The sequence below is a fragment of the Urocitellus parryii genome, chromosome 7 (genome assembly GCF_045843805.1).
Source record: "Urocitellus parryii isolate mUroPar1 chromosome 7, mUroPar1.hap1, whole genome shotgun sequence".
Lineage (NCBI taxonomy): Eukaryota > Metazoa > Chordata > Mammalia > Rodentia > Sciuridae > Urocitellus > Urocitellus parryii.
Genome location: NC_135537.1, coordinates 74,072,350 through 74,095,991, shown reverse-complemented (window position 1 = coordinate 74,095,991; position 23,642 = coordinate 74,072,350). Strand labels below are relative to the sequence as shown.

The following is a 23,642-nucleotide window of genomic DNA, read 5'->3' as shown; positions in this document are numbered from 1 at the left end:
GCCCAATTTTAAAGCTGGATTCAAATATATAACCTTCTGTCTGGCATCTAAGTAGCTCAGTAGTATTGTGTTGTCTCTTAGCAATCACTTGCCCCTGCCTTTAGCTAGCAATAATGGATTTGTACATCCCATGTAATTATTTATGGGTTTTGTGGCCCAACACCCTCTATCAGAATGACAGGTGAAGACTTGGCTCTGGGCACCAGTCTTGAGGATAAAGGGTGGAGCAAAAATTCTGTTTTTTCAAGGTTGATCACTAAAATAGCAGATGAGATACAGAACAAGATGTATGCAGTGATCATTTCTTTTCTCTCTTTTTTTTTTTGTTTATTTTTTAATTGTAGTTGGACACAATACCTTTATTTTATTTGTTTTTATGTGGTGCTGAGGATCGAACCCAGGGCCTCGCACATGCTAGGCGAGTGCTCTACCACTGAGCCACAACCCCAGCCCTGCAGTGACCATTTCTCATTCACAGACTTCTACTTCATAATGCTACTAATTAAGAATGGCATTACGCATTAGAGGCAACTCACCTGGCGCCCACCCCAAGGAAAGGAGTGATGGGCTGGGGATGCTATGGATGCTATGCTACTGATCTATAAAGACTAACTGGTCCTCTAAGTGGCAGGGCAACACCTTAGTTTCCTCTGGTCTTAAAGTATGTGAGGTACAGTATAATTTAAGGATTGCATACTTCTCTCCCTCCCATTTGTAAAAGTGAAGTGGGACAACTCATAACCTACTATATTTTATTATTATTTAAAAAGCCGAAGATTCTATATTTTATTGGGGTTTTCATCATCTTTAAATACTGTAACACGTTATTCTAATATCTAATTTGGTGTACCGCTCGGATCACAGATTACATTAATTTGAGTCATTTCTAGAGTTGTGAGACCACACGGTTAGTCTGCACCCTTATAGCTTTAAGACAAGGTGATTCTAGTTTTGGAGTAGTGGAGGTGGCGCCAGCTTCCAGCTCCGCCACTCCCTGCCTGTGGGCAGGGGGCGGGGCTGACACCGGGTTTCCCGCTGTTGCCAGCCGCGCCCCTTTGCCCAGCTGCGCTCCAGGCTTCCACCAGGGGTGCGCGTTTCCCACCTGCCCGGCGGTGGCTCCTGATGGCTCCACTGCTTCCCAGCAGCAGGAATCCGGCAGCTTTGGTCTGCGCTGCGGATCCCGGAGCGCCTTTTCACTTCCCAGAGCCTAGGCGTCCCGCTGGCAGGAGAAGCCCAGAGCCCTCCGCTGCCCGCTCCTTTCCCCGAAGGCGCGGGCTTGGGGTTCCCATCGGTCCCGCCTGCCGGTCGCCTCTCAGGCGAATCCCGGCTCTTTCCTCAGTCCCTGCACTCCTTTATCCTCCTACAAACTGCAAAGCCTGACGTGCCAACTAGGGCTGCCAGCGTTTGGGGACCAAGCATCCGAGTTAAACCTGTTCTCTTAACCCTCGCTAGCTCCAGTCCCACATCTAGCCGGTCTCCCAAGTGCCAGGGCTTGGAACGGAATACAAAGAGGCCTGCACCTCCTGGCCCCTCGCCACTGCCACGCCCGTCCGTGCCCACTCTTCGTCCTCTGCACTGGCTGGACCAGAGGACCCCTCCACTCTTCACGCTCCTACCCCTCCCCCGATGTCGATCAAATCCACCCAGTGTTCTTCAAAATCCCGCGAGCCGGGGGCCTTCGATCGTCTCCCTCTCGCACCTCGCTGTGGCTCCGTGCCCCGGGGACCGACCAGACCAGTCCCCCCACCCGACTGCCGCTCCTCTCGGTCCCGGCCCCTCCTCCGGGGCCCTCCTCCTCCCTCGCCCCTCCCGAGTCGGGGTGGGAGCGGCGGCAGCTGGAAGGGAAGGGATGAGGTCATCCTCTCCCTCGGAGTCAGCTGGTGGAGGAGAGGAAGCGGGAGGAGGGAGCGCGCGTGAGGGGAGGAGAGGAATGTGCAGGTCCGAGGAGCGCCGCGGCGGCCGCTGCTGCTCCTGCTGCTGGCGGCGGTGGCGGCTCGGGCGGCAGCCGCGGGGCCAGGACGGCGAGGAGAGGAGGCGGCGGGCAGGGGCGCGCGCGGGGCGCCGTGAGCAGCTTGGCTCCGCGCAGGCAGCCAGGCGGCGCTCCTGCCGGCCCGAGGCGCGCCGCTAGCCCGGCCCAGCGCCCAGCCCGGCGGGCGGCGGCGGGCGGCAGGCGAGCCGGCGCAGGAGCAGGAGGAGGGAGAGCCGCGCCGCCTGGGAGGGAAGCCGGGGTGAGCAGAGGAGGTGGCGGGAGGAGGAGACAGCGGGGAAAGGTGTCAGATAAAGGAGGGCTCTCCTTCGGTTTGGAGGCATCATGGCCGCTAAGTCAGACGGGAGGCTGAAAATGAAGAAGAGCAGCGACGTGGCATTCACCCCGCTGCAGAACTCGGACCACTCGGGCTCGGTGCAGGCATTGGCTCCAGGCTTGCCGTCGGGGTCCGGAGCCGAGGACGAGGAGGCAGCCGGGGGAGGCTGCTGCCCGGACGGCAGCGGCTGCTCGCGCTGCTGCTGCTGCTGCTCCGGGAGCGGTGGCTCTGGGGGCTCAGGCGGCTCGGGCGGCGGCGCTGGCGGCCCGGGTGGAGGCAGCGGGGCGGGCTCGGCGGCGCTGTGCCTGCGCCTGGGCAGGGAGCAGCGGCGCTACTCGCTGTGGGACTGCCTCTGGATCCTGGCCGCGGTGGCCGTGTACTTCGCGGACGTGGGCACGGACATCTGGCTCGCCGTGGACTACTACCTGCGCGGCCAGCGCTGGTGGTTCGGGCTCACGCTCTTCTTCGTGGTGCTCGGCTCGCTCTCAGTGCAAGTGTTCAGCTTCCGCTGGTTTGTGCACGATTTCAGCACCGAGGACAGCACCACGGCCGCTGCCTCCAGCTGCCCGCAGTCTGGAGCGGATTGCAAGACCCTGGTCAGCGGTGGGTCTGCAGCTGGGGAAGGCGAGGCTCGTCCTTCCACGCCGCAAAGACAAGCGTCCAACGCCAGCAAAAGCAACATCACCGCCACTAACAGCAACAGCAGCGGGGCCACCCGGGCCAGCGGCAAACACAGGTCTGCGTCCTGCTCCTTCTGCATCTGGCTCCTGCAGTCACTCATCCACATCTTGCAGCTCGGGCAAATCTGGAGGTACCGTATCAGGGGTGGGGGCAAGGGAGAGTCACTGCTGCTACTACATCCCCACTGCTTTGCTTTTGCACGAAAATCGTTCAGGATTGTTGTGGTGGTTACCCTAGTCACACTCTTTCAGTTGCTGTTGTTGTTGTGTGTGTTTATGTGTGTGTGTTTAAATGGGACTTGTAGTTTTAAGATTTTTTTAAATCAGCCTAGAGTGGGAGGGGAGTGACAAACCAAGGAAGGGCAGCAAAGTGGTTTTAATCACCTCATCCCTAATGTCTTCCCACTGCCTCACTTGCTTCTCTCTCTCTTCATATGCTACAACCTTCCCCCTCCCCATTTTCAGTGAGTAGCAGAGGATTCTGGTCAGGTCTTTTAAAATGTTTTTATTATGTTGAATTTGATGTCAATGTTGCAATCAGGATTTTTTTTTGTTGTTGTTCCTTTGGAAAAATTACCAATTCTATTTAGATGGGAGTTGTCATCACTCAAAAGTACCCACATTTTAATGACCACTGCTAGAGAAGTACTATACTTAAAGTAAAGCACAAAAAAAAGCACTTAACTTGTCATATAGAAGCATACATATCTCCAAGCATGAGTAAGTACATTTTACAGGCCCAGACTTACTTATATGTTGCACCTTCTGATTATCTTGCAATATCCCCACATCTGTTTTTTTTTTTTTTTCATGTGAATGAGAACCCTTGGTGTGTCCTATAAACTTGAATTGTACTTGAATTGTACTTGGTATCTTCACTGGCTGCTTTGCTACTTAGTATCTGATCTACCAGATCTTCTTAGATGTGATATGATATATATATATATATATATCACTTCCAAACGCAAACTTAAATACAAGCCTAAACTTGTTAGACAGGGACATATCAACCATTCCACTGATTTATGGATATTGTAACAGTATGCTCAGGAATGTGTTCTTTTGACTCTTGTTTTAGTAGGTTTTGCAAACACTATTGAACATCTCCAAGAGTTATGTATGTGGAATTATTTAGATGCTAACATCCAGAGCTTTTATGGTTTTAGAATGAGTTAGTAAATCTATAGTGTAAGTAACATGTGGAAACTTCCTAGAAAGTGTACCAATATGGGACAGCACTCTGCTAATCTAGTGTTCTTCTTAAATTTTATTTTAATGTGTTTTTGTGATAAAATGTAAGTCATTAACTATACCAAAGTACCTGCTTGAAAACAACTCAGGGTTTGTGGAATGGAACACACACTTCTTTTGGTTTATTATGAACAGAAGCATTTTCATCTAGCAAGTATGATGGTTTCACCACCTTCTTAGGACCAGTACTTTGTAAACCAGAATAAACATTGCCAGAGATGGAGACTTCCCACATTGTAAAAAAAAATTTAAGCAGATACTTTCTGGAAATGTGATGTATGTTATGCAGTCAGATTGACATTGGAAACATCTATATTTTGCAGTCAAAGGACTCTTGGAATGTAGGTTAAATGCGATAGCTCTATTTTCCATAGATGTCTGTTGGGAAGGCTTATAGCTTGATGTTCTTCTTCATGTATGATGAAGAACTAGAACCCTTGATTTAATTACTGAAATTATTTATGACTGCTATGCAGATGATTAGCATTTTAATCTGATAATGTGGTAAATGAGGCTTACAATTTCATTTGTTAACTTTTTCAAACTTTATGCAAGATTCCTTTTAAAGTTGCCTTTAAAGTTTCTCGATATGCAAATATATAGTATAATGCAAGTACTTCTCAGTTCTATTAATTAAAAACTATGAATTTTTCCTAAACATCGATACATTTTGAAAATCTATCAAATTCTGCCAATGAATACGTTGCTTTATGTTGTATGTCCTGACTCTTCTAAAAATGAGAAATGATGCTCAATTTTCTCAGGAAGTAATATGCAGAAAATGGGAAATAATTAGCAAAAGATAAAGGCCTACAGACATCTTAGTGAGACCACAGCCACTGGACCAACTGTCCTTACAGAATAGATATCAAAGGGGAAAAGCAATGGAAGGGTAAGGTTGAATGCAGAGAGAAAACCACAGTCTGCCAGCCAAAGGCATTAAGTGACCTAACCCTTGGAGGAATATGTGGCTCCTTTTTTGTTAAGCATTTCTGTAGTATTCTCATTAGAGGCAGAAGTATTATTATTATTAGAAATATTATCAGATGTTTGTGAACATTTTCAGAATGATGTGTTTAGTATGGAAACCTGAATTATCATCTCCTTTAACTGCTATTGAATTCTGGCTGACATATTTTGGGGATGCCAGGGTAACTTGATGTAAGCATGATCTAAGACTCATCAGCCTCATTTTCTCTTTATAAATAATGTTTATAAAAATTTTTGACCTGATAAAAGAAATTGCAAAAGGATAAGAAAGCTTATGAAATTTAACATTCAGATACATTCTAATATGTTCCAATTTCTCTGAGTGTTGAATATTTGAATGGAAACTTTGGGGTAGAAGCATCTTTGATAATAAGCTGGTGAAATGTGACTCATCTCAGATTATTGTATTAGACATAGTCCAACATCTTAGACCACTATGAGACCTTCAATTAGACATATTCTTCTGCCTCTTCTAGCTTTCCTTTTCAATGCACTGCACACAAATATTGCAGAAACACCAAGGTACTGAGTGGGTTCAAAGCTCAGAGGTCATTATTCATGTTTTAACATGCTACTTTCTGGGATCAATAAAATAGATTTTAACTAGGTTGGTAACTGTTCATTGTATTTACATAAAATTCTAGTTCTTTTAGGGAAAGGTTAGATTCTAAAAGCTTTCTGTGGATAAAATCTTTTGAAATAACATCAAAGTGTTTGCTTGTACAGAAATGAGCCATTTGTAACTTTGTGGGCAACATTTGCATGTATTTTTCCATGTATTACAAATGCAACTGCTGAAAGCAATGATACATATTCATTTTAATTAAAGTTTACTAATGGGAAATTAATGGCGGCTTTTAAAGTCACAGGAGGTAATACTGAGAAAGAGCCATTTGAAATAATGAAGTGAACTTCTGCTGTCATGTAAAAAGAGCAATTATGACTTTAACTGATCTGTGCCTGCAAATGAATTAGAAGCTGTGTTTCTTTATTATTCTTTTTATATGATTCCAGAAATTACTAAGAGTGAAGTTTAGCCAATGGGGATAAGAAATGCCCAAGTAGGACAGTTTTTAGCCCCCATGCCCATGACAAGTTGTTTCTAAATGTCTTTTTCCTTCAATATTTATCAAATTTATTCTCACAATTCTATCTGAAAATTTCCTCTGTATATATGTACCTATTTATCTATCTTTTCTAGGAAATGTGAACACTGTAAAGAATAAACTCATTAATGGATGCTGAGTCAGGAGGGTTTTCACCATTTTTGGTATCTTGGTTTTTCTTTGAGAATCTCGATAGTAAAAGGTGATAAAGACTCTTACTGTGCTTGCTATTCTACCCTTGCTATTAAAGGGTGTCCCATGTTCAAATAAGTAGGGAAAATGATAGGTCAAAAGTTAAAAACTTTTCTTAGTGCTCATGTGTAGTTGTCAATAATTTTTGAGGTAACATCTATTAAATATACTTGTAATTATGTGGAATACAAAGCCTCTGAGAAACATTGTTCTATACCATTCTTAAACCTGCCCAAACAAGAATAATGACAACAATCTTATTTGGTATTTGAAAAAATCTATAAGTGTTTTTTTCTCACTCTTTATCTCATCTAAGTTTTACAATAACTCAAGAGGAAATTATTAGTATCTTTACATATGAGAAAACTACCTCAGAGAGGTTAAGTAACTTGCCCAGGATCACCCAGTTATTGTGTGGTGGTATAGTTAGGATTCAGAGTTAAGCTTGTCATATCCTAAAGTCTGAGTTCTTTCTGGCTCAGTTGGCTACTTCCAATTGCCAACTTGGACAAGAATGTGTTTAAACAACAACAACAACAACAACAAGAATTTAACTTTACTAAGGATGATCAAATAGGAAAGGGAGCTGCATTTTAGGCTGGTTGGGGGATCTTTCCAGTATACACCATTAGTCAAATGATAGAATAGCGACTAGAGCTCAAATGGTCTGATTCTTAAGTCCAGTGTTTTCCTTACTATACCAGTTGGTCACACTAAGCTTTTTGCATCAAATTTCAGCAAAGAAACATGATCTTGTATTGGGGCTAATGGTAAAACTGCTTAGTTATTTGCAAATAGTTGAGGTTCTAGAGGAAAGCAATGGGTGGGAAAATAGGGAGGATATAGAACTAAAGATGCTCTATTGATTCTGAATCAGTCCTGGATTCTGATGGGTTAGGCAAGACTGGTGCCATTTGCTCCTTCATCAAATGTCAATTTTCTGCATATTTGTGTTCCCTCTCTGTAAATATTAATTACTTTACTCATTGAATATATATATTGAGTGCCCACAACATGCAAGGCACTGTGTTAGCTACTATGTATCTCAAGCTGAGAAAAATACACTTCTTATCTGGGAATCTATGGTGAGCCTAGTGAGCAAGACAGAAAGCTAAATAATTTCAATATAAGAATAAGCTCTATGATAGAAACAGGAAACACAAATCACATTGGTGGTTTGGGTAATATACTCTGGAGAAGGTGATATCTATAGGAAGATTTGAATGATAAAAAAGTTGCACCTGAATGATGTAGGACATTGACTTTAGAGCCCTGAGCACAATAGTGCATCAAGACAAGGAGGCAAAAAAGAACAGGATGGGTTACCTGCTTATGCTCCAAATATGGGTGAGGGAGAGCAGCTAGCCATGAGGATGGAGAATTCCTTGGGAAAGATAATGGAAATAATTTAGATTTTATTCTGAAGACATAGAGGAGACTTTGGGGGATTATAAGGAGTGCAGGTTAACAAAAGTGTTACCACATTGTTTTGTTCACAAAATAGCAGAAAGCTGAAAGATGTCATAGAGGATTAATGCCTCTCTGACTCAGTCATATCTCTTCACCATAAAAGCACATTGACCACACAGGATTTGAGATTGGATGGTACTAGGGTATATAAATAGATCCAACATGGTAGAGAGTTGTTTATCCAAAAAACAAATTGGTTGAAATGTTTAACTTTATCTATATGAAAGTAAAAATTCTTGGGCAAAGTTTATTTATTTATTGGTACTGGGACTGAACTCAGGGGCACTTTGCCACTGAACTACTTCCCCAGTGCTCTTTAATTTTTGAGACACAGTCTTGCTAATTTGATTAGACCCTCACTAAGTACAGGCTGGCCTCAAACTCGCGATCCTCCTGCCTCAGCCTCCTGAGCAACTGGGATTACAGTGTGGGCCACCACACCCAGCTCTAAAATTTAATTTTGAAGAGATTTTCCTTTGGATATTGTGGTCTTTTACACACACACACACACACACACACACACATATATATATATATATATATATATATATATATTATATCTATTGATGGGCCTTTATTTTATTTGTTTAATTATATGTGGTGTTGGGAATCAAACCTAGTACTGTACACATACAATATTCTTTACTTCGTTGCAATTTAGGTTTCCTGATCCTTATATTTCTGCACTACTTTCAAATTTCCAGAGAGCTTGCTCTATCTTTTATTTGATCCTCAGAATAACCTTTGAGTTACTGCTTTCATTTTGCATATCTGTAAGTTGAGACAGAATTTTAAATGCTATATGCTTTAGGTCACATAGTTTTGGGCAAATTCTAGGTTAGAATTGAAGACATATATGGAAGAAGAAAAAGCAATGGGAAAAATGGTTGATGAGATTGAGGAAAATTAAAAGTAGAAGAAAAGTCTGAAGACTTGAGATCACTCTAGAAGGGCTTAAAGATCATAATGTGGTAGAGGAATTGGAGTTTTATGTAAGCCCTCTGATGCACAAGGGATGTAAGCCCTCTGATGCACAAGGATGGTACTAGAGTTGGGGATGTAGCTTAGTGATCTGGCACTAAACTAGCATGCATGAAGCCCAGTTCCACCCCCAACATTGCAAATAATCAAAGAGGAAATAAAACCCCAAGCAAAGAAACAAAGCTACACTAAAACAAAACAAAACAAACATGGATGAGACCTATAGGAAAGATATTTGACGTGATGTAAGAAAGAATTTTTAAGTAATAAGAGATATCACAGATCAACTAAGACTTTTTGAAGCACTAAATTCTTATCATTCAGGTGTACCAGCATAGTTTGAAAAATTAGGTAAGGATGTAGTAGAGGGATTTTATCATACAAAAAGTTACACTATAAGATCATCTTCCAGCTCTGAGATTTCATTACAAAAACTTTATCATTACATGCTGCTCTAAACATAGCAGACTAAATTTTTCTTTTTGTGGGTGAAAGAAACAGAAGGCATTTTTCTTGCAATACTGCAGTTGTATCTCACTTTGAAATCTATTCATTGGTTTTTGAATCCAGTGTCTCTATAGCATCGAAAATCCATAAAATACCCCTGAGTGCTGGGTTTGGTGTTTAAATCTTTGAGTTAACTGATAGGCATAAATCTACACAAAATCAGACAACTCCTTGTGCATTTACTTGAATTTTCTGTATGAATTGGAATAGTTTTCACATAAATAAATCTATATGGTGGCTATGTCTATGAAGTACCTTTGAAATAATTCGCAGAAAGGTTGTAAATCGTTTCCATTCACTTGAACCATCATCTCTTTGCTTCACAAAAGTGAAAAAAATTCTACTTACTCCCACCCCCCACATGCACATAATTTCAGACTATCTTAACAGAGAAGTTGAGTACAGTATCAATACAAATATATAGTCTCAGTTTTGAATGGTGTCCATAAATCCCTGGGGCAGTGGCTTTGAATGTTTTTGCTATGTCATTTACAAAATTTTCCTTAATGATTGAATATTTAAGTGTACAACTTGCTATTAAATATGTTCTGTATTTTATGGTTTTAGATAGTCTTCTTCCAAACTTAATAGCACCAATAACTGGGTCACTGATATGTGCATTGATTATCTTTATATGCATTCACTGGCTCATCTGATTAACTCATTTCTTTAACTTGCTTTAGGAATTTGCATGGCAGACTAACTAGATCTCTGAAAGCAAGACTAGGGATTAGATTTGTATTTAAAATTATTATGCATCATGAAATATAAGGTACTATATGATGATAGCTATGAGATAATATTTGTGTGATCTTATAAGATATTTCTATTGTGTTATTGGATTTGGGGAAACATCAGATTCAGCAATTCTCAATAGCAAATATGCTCTTGAATGACATTGTGTGATTCTGACCACAATAACAAGTGACTTCATTCCTTGATGTCTATGGTTGCTGATGTCATAGCTGGTCAAAAAGTAATTCTATGGGCAGATTCTCATAGAGTTGTCTTAGTTGTTGTGAAACTTAATATATATGAATGTATACTTAGTGAATATTTAAGGTTCTGTGAATAAAAATGTGCATTCTTTTTTTCTTTATGATCATGTAGCTAAACTTGCTGTTTGGTTGCATCTTTGAGTTTTTTCTGGTATAGTGAATCAGAAAAAGTACAATTTTATCTAGAAAGGTAAAACAAATCTTTCTCTCATTTTTTTTCCACATTTTTATTGGTGCATCATAGTTGTACATTGTTTTCATCAGCTTTTACGCTGCCTTGACTAAAAGACCTGACCAGCACAATTGTAGAGGTGGAAAGGTTTATTTGAGGGCTCACGGTTAAGAGTTTTGGTTCATAGAAGGTGGGCTCCATTCCTTGGGACTGGAGGTGAGGCTGAACATCAAGGAAGAGAAGTTGGCCAAGGGAAGCGACTCCTATGATGATCAGGCAACAGAGGGAGATCTTCACTTACCAGATACAAATATATACCCCAAAGCCACGCCCCCAAACCCTATCTACTCCAGCCACACCCCACTTGCCTTCAATCACCACCCAACTAATCCCATCAGGTGATCGATTCATTGATTGGATTAAGGATTTCATGGCCCAGTTGTCTCTTCTCTGAAACTTCTTGCATTATCTCACAAGAGAGCTTTAGGAAGACATCTCCTATCCAAACCATAACATGCATAATGGTGGATTTTGTTGTTACCTGTTCCTACATGCACATGATGTAACAAGGTAATCTGGCCAATATTATTCCCCAGTGTTTTCCCTTTCCTTCCCTCTGCTCTTCTCTTGGTTCCTTTCCTCTATTCTACTGATTTCTCTTTGGTTTTCATGAAATATCCCTGCACCACCTTCCCCACCCCCGACTTTTTTCTCTCTACCCTCTAGATATGAAAGAGCACCTAAGACTTTCTGAGTTTGGCTTATTTACTTAATGTTCTCAAGTGCCATCTATTTTCCTGCAAATGACACAATTTTATTTTTTTTATAGCTAAATAAAATCCATTGTGTTTATATACCATATTTTCTTTAAGCATTCATTCATTCATTGATAGATATCTGGACCATAGTTTGGCTATGGTGAATTGTGCTGCTATAAACATGAGTATTGCATGTATCACTATAGTATGACTTAACCACTGAACCACTGAGCAACATTCCCAGCCCTTTTTTGTATTTTTTTTAGAGACAGGGTCTCGCTGAGTTGCTTAGGGCCTCCTTAATTTGCTGACGCTGGCGTCGTACTCATAATTCTCCTGTCTCAGCCTCCCAAATCTCTGGAATTAGGTGTGAACCACCATGCCTGGTGATATTAGGCTAAATTTCATGAAGTTCTAGTCAACCTTTGAGAGAGAAGTACATCTTGCTTTGCATTACTGATTTTGCCAAATAGTGTAGTCAGACCGGAGAAGCTTTAGGATAGATATTTTTCATTCAATTCTTACCTATGCTTGAATATTTGAGAATCTGCTTATATCCAGAATTATTAAGGGTTTTTTTGTGCTTCTATCCACCTACTTATAGTTTACAGTCACATTATCATAAAATTGAATCCCACATCTGTGTGTGCACAGAGCCAATACTGTTTACTGATTGCCTAAAGAAGTGTTAAAATAGAAATAAATCAGGTAGTTTGAAGGACATCATTAGACCTTTTCTAATCCTAAAACAGGAGAGGGCTATAGTTAGATTCCCAGTGATGGAGCTTTATTAGAGTGACATTAGTCCTTACGGAAACTGGACTAAGTTGAGTGTCAGAAGAGATGATTTGGCCACTTTGTTGTGCAGACCAGGCAGTCATCTGTTCTGGGTTGTGTGTAACTGTGTGTGCAGATGACATAGCACAGCTTTTGTGACGCCATTGAAGTTTAGAGATTTTGGTTTCCTCCTTCTGGGTTTTAGTTACCAGTTTTTTTTCTAGGTCTTCAAATTTATTCTGTTCTTATAGGTTATTTCATTAGCATCAATCATATACTGGGAAGTCCATGAGTTCCTCCAGGTCTATCAATAGAGCCTTTCTGTTTTTGTAAATCACAGGGGGTTTCCAAAGGAGTTTCCAAAGATGCTATTATTAGTGTCAAAATTCCCGGGAACTGATATTATTTGTGCATGGAAACTTTTAGATTTTTTTTCAGTAATACAACTAACTCTATGCCATTTCTGAATTTTAGTTATGATGACACAAAACCATTTTCATGAGAACACATACTGAAACTGATCACTAATTCTAAAATACATACAGATAGACTTGGAAGTCCAAAATCATCATCTACATTTCAGTAGTGCGGTCGCCCAGCTGGAGTGCTGTGATTAGCAAATAACAACAATGCCTCCCAGGCTTTAAGAGAACTATCCATTATGTCATTGAGAAGACTGTTGTCAGAGCTAGATTTGCTTTTAAATTAAAAGCTTGTCTTGGGTTGTGCTGTGGCTGATTTAATATTGCTGGAGATTGAATTTCAACTCTTTACAAAGATACAACAGACCTATGCTTGTTAAAGAACAGGGATATGTTGCAGTCTGATAGAAAAGAACATGGCATTAACCCTTCCTAAGTGGGAATAACCTGGACTCTAGGGTATTAGGAATCATTCTAAAGCTGAACAATTTTGAACCCCAACATTCGATATTTTTAAAGTTTTAAAAATTTGAAGCATCTCCTTTAAGGTCTTCTGAACTAAGTATGTCAGAGTGTTTTCTCATCTGCATGATTCATAAACAGGCTGTTTGAATCAGTTCCACTTCTTTTGTTTAATTTATACATACGCCATATTTCTCTGACAGGGGAATCCTTTTGTGCAAACAGAGAAGTGGGCTGTGTGTGGGGCGAGTGAGGATGAGTCAAAGGGAGCATCATGCATATAGAGATGAAGTGGGATCTTCAGTGGCTGTGACTTGAAAAAGACTTGAGCTGACTTCAGTTTGACTTCCCATCAAGTACACTGTATTTAAGAAGGACAAAGTCACCTTTCTGTACATCAAGAGAGGAGAGGTTTCATCCATATAAAAAACAGACTTCCTTGACTTACTTCTTTTCCTCTCTTTCCTTCTCCCCTCTCCTCTCCTTCCCACTCCTTCTCCCCTCATTTTCTTGCTCCCCCCTCCTCCTCTCCCCTTCCCTTCTCCCCCTCCCCCTCCCCCTCCTCCTCCTCCTCCTCCTCCTCCTCCTCCTCCTCCTCTTCTTCCTCCTCCTCTTCCTTCTTCTTCTTCAATAATAGCTAGGAATAGAGATCTCAGTTTGAAGCTTAATGCTTTTCTGGTCTTTTTAAAAAATTTTTAAGTAGTGGAGAGTCAATAATCAAATCAAAGAGGGCTATTGAAACCATAACTGTTAACAAAATGATCTCCCATAACTTCTGTCATTAGTTTATGGCATAGTCACTGCATCATTGTGACAGTAATAATGAGGAAATGATCTTTCAGAAAGACGGGGGAAAGGATTTTTTAAAGCCTTCTTTTCTTTTGATAGATTTTTCAGCTCATTAATTAATTGCCCATTTTTTAAAAGTAAAATTAAGAGCAATCATCTTTTAAAATATAGGTCAATTTCAGAACACTCTCCCAAACAATTTATAATAGTTGGAACTGTTTTTGTAACCTAAGTTAATAAGTGTGTCCTATGGGGCTTTGTATTTCCAGGGGATGTACTTCTATTAAGAGTCACAAATACCCTGTGGGTTTTTTTTTTTTTTTTCTCGGTGGTGTGATGGTCTGGCTTGAAAAAAAAAATGAGTTCTGTATGTGAGTGGGTAGCCTAACAGTGTCTTAATGAGTGTGTAAGTATTAGTTGTGTTCCTATTTCTGAAAAATTATAATAGTTCAAGGATATATAAATTAACTTCAAAATATGTTTGGAAGTAAATTAGTAAGGAGGAAGGAGCCTGAAGTTTTTTATCAAGCAAGTATGTTCAAATATTCTAGAAAATATCACTGAATTTCCTTCTCTGACCTGCTAATAGGAACCAGGTTGTTATTCCTGAGGCATGCATCTATTAGTTTGAGGAAGAAAAAAATTTGGCCACGAGAGAAATGAACAAAAATAGAGACTTTTATACTATAATTAGAGAGTGAATTTTCCATCCTTGTAAAAAGGGTTGGAAAATTATACTGACTTTCATTATAAAATGCATCCCAACAAAGCTTACAGCAGGGCTTCACCAGCCAAGTCAAGGTTCTGTTAAGGTGGGTTTGTTCCATGGGTTGAAGAAGACAAAATTTGAGTTGTGAAAATGGTCAGGTTTATAATATTGAGAATATCAGCAGGGTGTGCAGTCTGAGGGTATTTGACCTGAAGGCTTTGTGTCATCAGAACTAACAAGTACATGAAAAAATGCTCACCATCTCTAGCAGTCAGAGAAATGCAAATCAAAACCACCCTAAGATACCATTCACTCCAGTAAGATTGGCAGCCATTATGAAGTCAAACAACAATAAGTGCTGGCGAGGATGTGGGGGAAAGGGTACACTTGTACATTGTTGGTGGGACTGCAAATTGGTGCAGCCAATTTGGAAAGCAGTATGGAGATTCCTGGGAAAGCTGGGAATGGAGCCACCATTTGACCCAGCTATTCCCCTTCTTGGTCTATTCCCTAAAGACCTAAAAAGAGCATGCTACAGGGACACTGCTACATCGATGTTCATAGCAGCACAATTCACAATAGCAAGACTGTGGAACCAACCTAGATGCCCTTCAATAGACGAATGGATAAAAAAATGTGGCATTTATACACAATGGAGTATTACTCTGCATTAAAAAAATGACAAAATCATAGAATGTGGAGGGAAATGGATGGCATTAGAGCAGATTATGCTAAGTGAAGCTAGCCAATCCCTAAAAAACAAATGCCAAATGTCTTCTAGCTAGGATGATGAAGTGCAGGGTTAATGGAAGCTCTTGACTAAATCACTACTTGGTCAGTATTGTCAGTGGCTGAGAATAGAACGAAGAAAATAAATGACCAGTGATAACCCTTTATTCATGGGCTTGACAAATGTCTTCTTAAAATCATAGTGAAAAAATACATATGGGAAAGAATATGTTCTGAAGGTCTCCAAACTAGGACAGGAGGCAAGTCCTATACATGCTCAGTGATGTTGAACTAATGGTGACCATGTGGCTTTACTGCTCAACATGGACCCTGCAGACTTGCAGCAGCCCAGCTCTTGGGATCTTCTCAGAAATAAAATCTCAGACTCACCCTAAAGCTACTGAATGGCCTCTTAATAAAACCTCCAGGTGATTAGTATGCACAAATAGTTTGAAAAGCATGGAGCAGTTGCTGGTGCTACAGAAAAGGTAACTTTCTCTTCAATTGGTCAGAAAAGACTAATTCAAGCTGGACATTAATGGGAAATATGGGTGATCTAGACATTGTAATTGGCTTAAACACCAAAGCTAGCTCACCTAGTATAACAGAGTTGTTGCTTAGAAATCAGTGGCAATAGAAATCACTGCATAGACCATAGTTGCAGCTCAAATAAAATCTACGGTAGAGGAAGGGAAACCTTTGAATATTTTTTAAAAATCTGTGATTTTATAATTTCGTTTCAGAACTGATCTCTAGGAAAATAACTGAGTACGTTAAATGCTTGCTTCTCATGGTTTTATGCCATGCTCAGGCCTTCTGTCAATTCAGTTGCTAGGGATGGAGTCATCAGTGGAGACCAGAGGTGGTGAGAATGGCACTATGTCTTCATAATGGGGGCAGATGCTATGGGAAGCACTAGCTGCAGAGAAACTAGTCACTGAGAATAGAAAGTGAAGTTGAAAGTTTTCAGCAAGACGTGATGATTGCAGTCTGTTCCGAGAAGAGGAGTGGGCTGGTTGTGGCATTCTTACTCACATTTTTTCTGAATAAGAAGCAGTTATGAGGGTATGCAAAGGCCATGCAAACTCATTGGGTAGAGCGGGTGGTGCAGAGGGAGGGCAGCTTCTTGTGCATCTTTTAACCTCCACTTTTAGTCCAATAGACCAAGGAGTCTCTGTGGTCCACACAGGGAAGGGAGAACTGTGGAAGGGATAGAAGGCAATGGAACTAGATCTCTAGATGCAAAAGTCTAAACTCTGACTAGGAGTTAGCTGGGTATTAATGTAGAAAAACACAGAAGGTTTTTTGATGAATAGTCTTTTTCATATGATTCAGCTCTCCACCACCACCCATAAGGCCTGCAAGACACAGATAGAGGATAAGAAAGAATAGCAAAATGGGTAAGCCTGTTTTCCTGCTTTACCACAATGTCTTCTTCCCTGCAAAATATAACAGTCAATACTATGACAGAATACATCAGCTATGGATTAAATAAAATACCTGATTAACCTTAATTTTGCCTGTTATTTACTTTTTCATTTATTTTTGTTGTGTTGGGTTCTTTTTCAGTGCTGGGTATTGAACCCAGGGTGTTGTGCATGTCAAGTACATGCTCTACTGCTGAACTATACCCCCAGCTGTCTGTAAACTACTCTATTGATTAACTGAAAATTAAAATTGCATATGTAGCTTTCATTATGTTTCTATTAAGCAGTGCTGAGCTTTATGTCAGAACTTTTTGAGGAGTGAGAAGAAGGAAGTCCAGATGTCAAAAAACTAGATGAAAATTTGCCAGGAATTTCCAGGGTGACTTGATTGGCTGCTGAGGCAGGATGACAATGGGTTTTGCAAATGAGATTACCTGCTGGTGTAAATTGACTCTTTAGTAGAAAAATCCCTAGTATGCATAAAGCTTATTGTCATCCCTGCTTTTTGTCTTGCTTAAGATGCAGCAACATGCTATGCATATATAGTGACTTAATAAATAATAAATGATGAGGACAATAAGGACTAAACCTTCATCATTTTTGGTTTTTGCTTTCATGCTCTTCTCACTATATTGTGCTGTTCTGAGGTTAATCCAAGGGAACCAATTGGAGAACCATTTTCTCACTTTTCATACTGGGCAACTATGTTGAAAATGTCAGTGATTTCAATTTACTATGATGTGAACTAGTTAAGACCAATTACAGTCTTCCTCTGACCATGGGGAGTGGGAAGATATACAGCCAATGAAGAGAGTCAGGTTTTTGTTCTTGTCTTCTCAACTTCAAAGTGATTGGTGGGAATTAAATCGTAATTTCTGAAGTGCCTTGAAGTTCAAAAATTAAAACTACCAACAAAATTGAACATGTTGATTCTTTTGATAAACCTCATTGAATATTTACTTGAGAAACAATATTCATGTTTTATTGAGGCTGGGTTAGTTTATTTCTGATAAAGTACCACTAGGATTGATATATCACACTAGACTTCCAATGAGAGACTATGGATTAGACTTATCCATAATGTGTCACATTGATTTGATACCTAATAGTAAAATACATGTTTATTTCCCTTGAGAAATGCATAACACAAAAGAATACTAAGTAGTTCTATTCCTATGTGAAGAGTGTATAATTAACCTGTATTTATATTCTCATTTTGCACACAGTCATGCTTTGCATATACTAATATTTTGCTCCACATACGTTTAAATGTTCATGGATTATAAATTCCACTACTAGCACACAAGGCAAAGTCCCCCTCTCAGTCACATCTCCCACAGTCTGTTTTTGACTCTGTCTCTCCTACATTGTATGACTTCAGATTCATTTTCTATCTCAGAGGAGCAATTCTAACCATCCAGCCATATGTAAATGCTAGAAGACTCATTCTCAAATGCATGCAATTCAAAATTTTTGGAATCAGCTATAGTTAGTTTTTATAAACGGAATTCCAAGTGTTCATTTTTAAAAATCAAATGAAGTCTGATATGACTATTTAAAAGATTCCCCTCCCCAATTGGATGTGACTTTACTAGGGCTCTCCAACTGTAGTCTGATCTTATTTTAATTCTGTTCAATAGTATTCCATAAAAAACATGCAATATCATTTTTTCATGTCAGTTCAATGGCATTTTTGCAAGATATAGTTATTCCAGAGAGACTAGGTGACTTCCAAATATTTCTTGGAAGAAAATGAGTTCTAATTTTTTATTTTTTTTAATCTCAAGTTGTATGCACTCAGAAAAGTACATATCTATACCACTATTATTTTTTTCATGATTTTCTTCTATGTACACACATAATCATGTGGTTGTATAGGTAGGATATATTGGAAAAGAATGGACCTGATTTAATTAAGTCAGATACTCTGGAGTGAAAATGCCTTCATTAATTCAATTTATAAATATTTATCAAGAGTTCATTATATGCAGGTTCTGCATACCAAGTTGATAATAAAATGTGCTTTTGGACTTCAAGGAATTCAATGGCCTACAAAAGTTTCTCTTATTTATAACAGTTTATGCCTCAGAGGTGCCATGCATTATCAGTGAAGGTGAGGATAGAATTGTTTGGTAGAATAGGGGAGAGATATGGGCTTCTACCTAGAAGGTTTTGCAGAGGGTATAACTTTTGAGTGAGACCTAAGTGCACGCTGTGCAGAGAAAAGAATCAGCATGTAAGGACATTTTCTGTTGTGTGAAGGGCTGAAGTGGGATGTGTGAAGAAAGGAATGTCAACAGATGTTAAGTGAGTTTGGGACTCAAATAACCAGGGTCATGAGTGCATCCCTAAAAAATCTGAACTTGATTCTGTTTCAACAGATGGCACTGAGTATCAGAGGAGGCTCGGGGGATGTGTTTGGATGTGTATTTTCAAACAGTTACCTTTTTACCATGGGAACAATTGAATTGCAAGTTGGAAATATTCGAGAAGGAAGTCACCTGAATTCAAAGCCAGAGAAAAGGAAATGTGGGTGAAGGGTGGACTTGAAAACTATTTGAAACTTTAAAATGCTCTAAGATGACTGTTACGGTTTAGATAGGAGGTATCCCCCAAAAGCTCATGTGTGAGACAATGCAAGAATGTTCAGAAGTTAGATGATTAGATTATGAGAGCTGTAGCCTAATTAGTGGATGAATCCACTGATGTGAATGAAGTGAGTGGTAACTGGAGGCAGGTAGGATGTGGCTGGAGAAAGGAGGTTACAGGGGAGGGGAGTTATGCCTTTGGCTTTTATATTTTGTCCCTGGTGAGCAGACCTCTCCCCCTACCCCCCACCCCGGCCTCCAGCTACCTTGTTGCTGTGTCCTGAGCTGCTTTGCTTTGCCACACCATTTGGGCACTGGCTGTCTACCAAATAACTTTCTTTTGGAGTCACAAAGTTAGTGAACCAAGGCTCAAAGTTGTTCTGCCTCATCTCAGACCTAAAGCAATGGAGTCAACTGTGGACGGAGCTTCTGAAACTGCGAGTCAAAATAAACTTTTCTTCCTCTAAGTTGTTCTTGCCAGGTCTTTTGATCACAGCAACTACAAAACTGACTAGCCAGGGCCTTGAGTGCTTCCCCAAGAAAGAGCAAGTGAGACGAAAGTGCTCAAGTGGGCTTGGCGGGGTTCTCACTAAAGATTCTGATAGTGTTGGTTAAGGACTCTATTTAATGAGTTATTGGAAAAGGCATAAACATAAACAGAGTTGGAAGTATGTTAAATAAAGACGCTCTGTAAATGCAGCCTGAGCAATTAAAAAAGATTTACCAGAGTACAGCTGAATACAGCATAGTGGATAATTAATAGGCCTGTGACAACTTAGTAATAACTACCCTGAACTTTTACAATGGTGAATTAACATATGTACGTGTCAGAAGGAGGGTTTGCTTTCACAATTAACACCAGTTAGCTGGGAAATTTCTGCACAGAAGTTAATTAGGGATCCCTGGTAAGGGAGCCTGGTGATTAACCATTCTCCTAAACCAAAGGTGCCTAACTTTGCTAATTTCATTCATGGTTTATAGTTGTACCAAAAAAGGAAGTTGGTTGAAAATTCCATTCTCCTTTTTCTTGCTTCCATAAGCTCTAGCTTCAAATGTTATTTTGGATTTCTCTTTCTTTTCTAGAAAATGAGCTTCTGCTCTCTGTTCTTTCCACCTGTAAAAGATATCTAGGTGAAGTTCAGGTACCTGAATAGTCTGAGCTATTCAAATAATTAGGATATGGTGAATTCTCTGCTTTTGATAGTTTGGGATCATGAATTCGGTGTATCTCAGTAATCTTTTTCAGAGAAAGGTATTTATGAATCAAACTCCCCTGGCCCATTTTATTCCATTGTATCATCTTTTGAGTGGGTTTTAGGTTCACAGCAAAATTTAATGGAAAGCACAGAAAGTTCTCATATGCCTCTACCCCTCCTCCAGCCACTTCCAGTTCCCCTATTATTGACATCTTGCATTAGGGTGGTATATTTGTTTCAATTAATGGACCAATATTAATACACTATTATTAACAATTCATAGCCTACATTAGGATTCACTCTTTGTGTAGAATATCCTATGGGTTTGGGGAAATGTATAATGACATGTGTTTACCATTACATTATCATACAGAGAGAGTAGTTTCACTACTCTAAAAATCCCTCATGCTCTGCCTCTATCTAATCTACCCTCATCCAAACCTCTGTCACTGATGTTTTATCCATAACTTTGCTTTTTCCAAACTGCCACCTTCTGTTGTCTTCTTTCACTTACCAATGTGCATTTAGGGTTCCTCCATATCTTTCTGTGATTTGACAGTTCATATCTTTTTAATACTTATTAACATTTCATTGTTACTTAGTAACATCACAGTTTGTCCATTCCTTTACCAACTAAAATAAATCTCCATTGCTTACAAGTTGTGGCAATTATGAGGAAATCTGCTATAAACATTTATATGCATTGTTTTGTGTGGACATAAGCTTTCCTATTGTTTGGTTAATACCAAGGAGCACAACTGCTGGATCATATAGGAGAAAATTTTTAGTTTTTTTAAGAAACTGACAAATTTTTTTTTCAAGTAGATGGACTATTTTGCATTCCCACACTCACCAACTCTTGGGCAACTGGCTGTTTACCAAATAACTTTCTTTTGGAGTCACAAAGTTAGTGAACCAAGGCTCAAAGTGTTATTCTTATTCTAGAAATAATTAAATGGCATGAATTTGCCCATATTACTCATACACTAAAATTAGGGTGTAATTTACTATTTAGAATCTATGCTTTATAGTATAAATGACATAATTAATTCTTGATGAAAAAAACCAATAAAATAATACCAATTTAAATTACTGTAAAATATTAATTATACTATTGATGCTAGAATATTATTTTATTAGGTAGTTTTATGGAATTATTATACCAGATGTCTTGATATTGAGTTTTAGTGCCAATTCTAATTTCACAGGGTGCAAGAAAATTGATTAGAACCAAATTTGTCTTTGTATCCTTAGGATTAGTGATTTTCATGAATTTATAAACTTTCTGAGTAATTCTTACTTGAAAAAATATAGCTGTGATGTAAATGCTTTTTGTTTTTCAGAAGGAAAAATGTACAGCGACTGCAGATATGCGTGCACACAAACACGCACACCTTTGAAATACTTTGGTATCTTGCCAGAGACTTGGACAATTGCCTAGGGTTGCCCAATTTACTCACCTCTGCTTAACTTAGGCTCTGCCTCAAATAGACCTGAATGGAAGTTGTGCACATATGAATAGTAGCAATTTGGTTTCTCTACCTGTTAAAAAGCTTTGTCAGAATCTATTTGAATTTTTATAGTATTAACTAGGATTGAGCTAAATTTTTTTGTAACTTTTAAAAGCAGATAATGAATTTAAAAATTTTGTTCTCGTCTGTTGGATGAAACCCAATAAAAAGGTGACCATGTTAACCATTTTTAACCTGAGTTATTTAGTCAGATGATTTTCTGGCTTACTGTGTACTGTCTAGAAACAACTTTGATATCAAATGTCAGTGTCCAATGTCAAAGCAGTGTCAGATGTCTTTACATTATACATAAATATTTGTTTCATTCCATGTTCCTAAGTTTGTTTCTGTGTTTCCATTTTTTTTAATGTGGGATGGTGAAAATTACAGATAAATATTTATGAAATTGAAAGTTTAACCAATGTGTTATGGCACTTCTAGTAAAGTCTGTCTCTCTGAGAAGGACACTACAACTTCATCAGACTCATTAAACAGGGTCAGTCATTCCATCTGGTTGAGGCCTCCTAGCTTTGGAATTGATCAAGACATTTATCTCTCTATAGTGAACATAAAGTGTAAGTCTGTTGATAGAATGGGATGATTTGTGAATAGCAGTATGTGAGCACTTCCTTTTTGGTAGAATTAACCGAGACTTGCTGAGGAATTACTTTGTTATATGGCTCAAAGGCAGAATAAAGTTTTGCCTAGTTATATGTGAAAGATCAAAAATCTACTGTACAAACTTGAGATATAATAACAACAGAAAAGGAAGCACTGTTCAAACAAACTCTAGTCTAAATGCTGTGACTATCAGCAAAATACCTCTCTCTCTCTCTCTCTCTCTCTCTCTCTCTCTCTCTCTCTTTCTTTCTTTCTTTTTTTTTCCCTATGTAAGAAAAAAAACAATTAAAACCACAGTCACCTGAAGATTTACTGTGTGGTCCCAGATATGAGGGGGAGGGCTTGGTTGCTAGGGAAGTAAGAAAAAATCAGACTGAAAGAGGGGAGGGGAGAGGGAAGGAAGTCTGTGAGCCTAGCAACCTGGGGTGCGTGGACAAATTCCTTCATATGCTCACGAGTACCTTATAATATATATTAGCATTTACTCCTTCAGTAATGTTTCTGATTTCTTGTGGAATAGAGTTCTTGGTTTTATCAGCCTCACACTGATTCATTTGATCTTTCAGTTCACCACTTCCTTCAGAAGAACTCTTCATAAGAATAGAAACTGATTTGTTTATGGCAGTGTCCCCAGGACATGCCCCAGTTCATGGTTTATTCGCAGCATAGTGCCCCGTGCATTGCTGCCATTTAATATGTATTGGTTGATTAAATGAATGAAATGAAAATCCACAAGCTAATAAAGGACTTTATTTTCATTCGAAGGAAAAAAAAATTGGGTAAATTCCTAAATTCTATACATTCTATTTTACTTGTGAAATTAATCCAGAGAGATCAAAAGAAATACGATGCCCAGGACATCCCCACATAGCATGCCTGGTGTCATTCTGTTAAATTTTGCAGCTAGCGTCAGGCGTGTGGATGGAAGAAATGGATTTGCACTGTGTTGGGACACACCAGCATGCAGGCTCAGGGCACCTCAGAGCCCTCTAATCCACAGTGG

At 39.5% G+C, this 23,642-nt stretch overlaps 1 protein-coding gene across 1 annotated transcript in view; it reads left to right on the top strand.

The window, feature by feature from the left end:
* Nucleotides 1-2,311: 2,311 nt before the first annotated feature.
* Xkr4 (XK related 4) overlaps nucleotides 2,312-23,642 on the top strand; it is a 399,419-nt gene continuing 378,088 nt past the window's right edge. Inside the window, exon 1 of the mRNA XM_026394422.2 lies at nucleotides 2,312-3,114. Coding sequence (XP_026250207.2) covers nucleotides 2,312-3,114 — 803 coding nt within the window. The remainder of the gene's footprint in view (nucleotides 3,115-23,642) is intronic.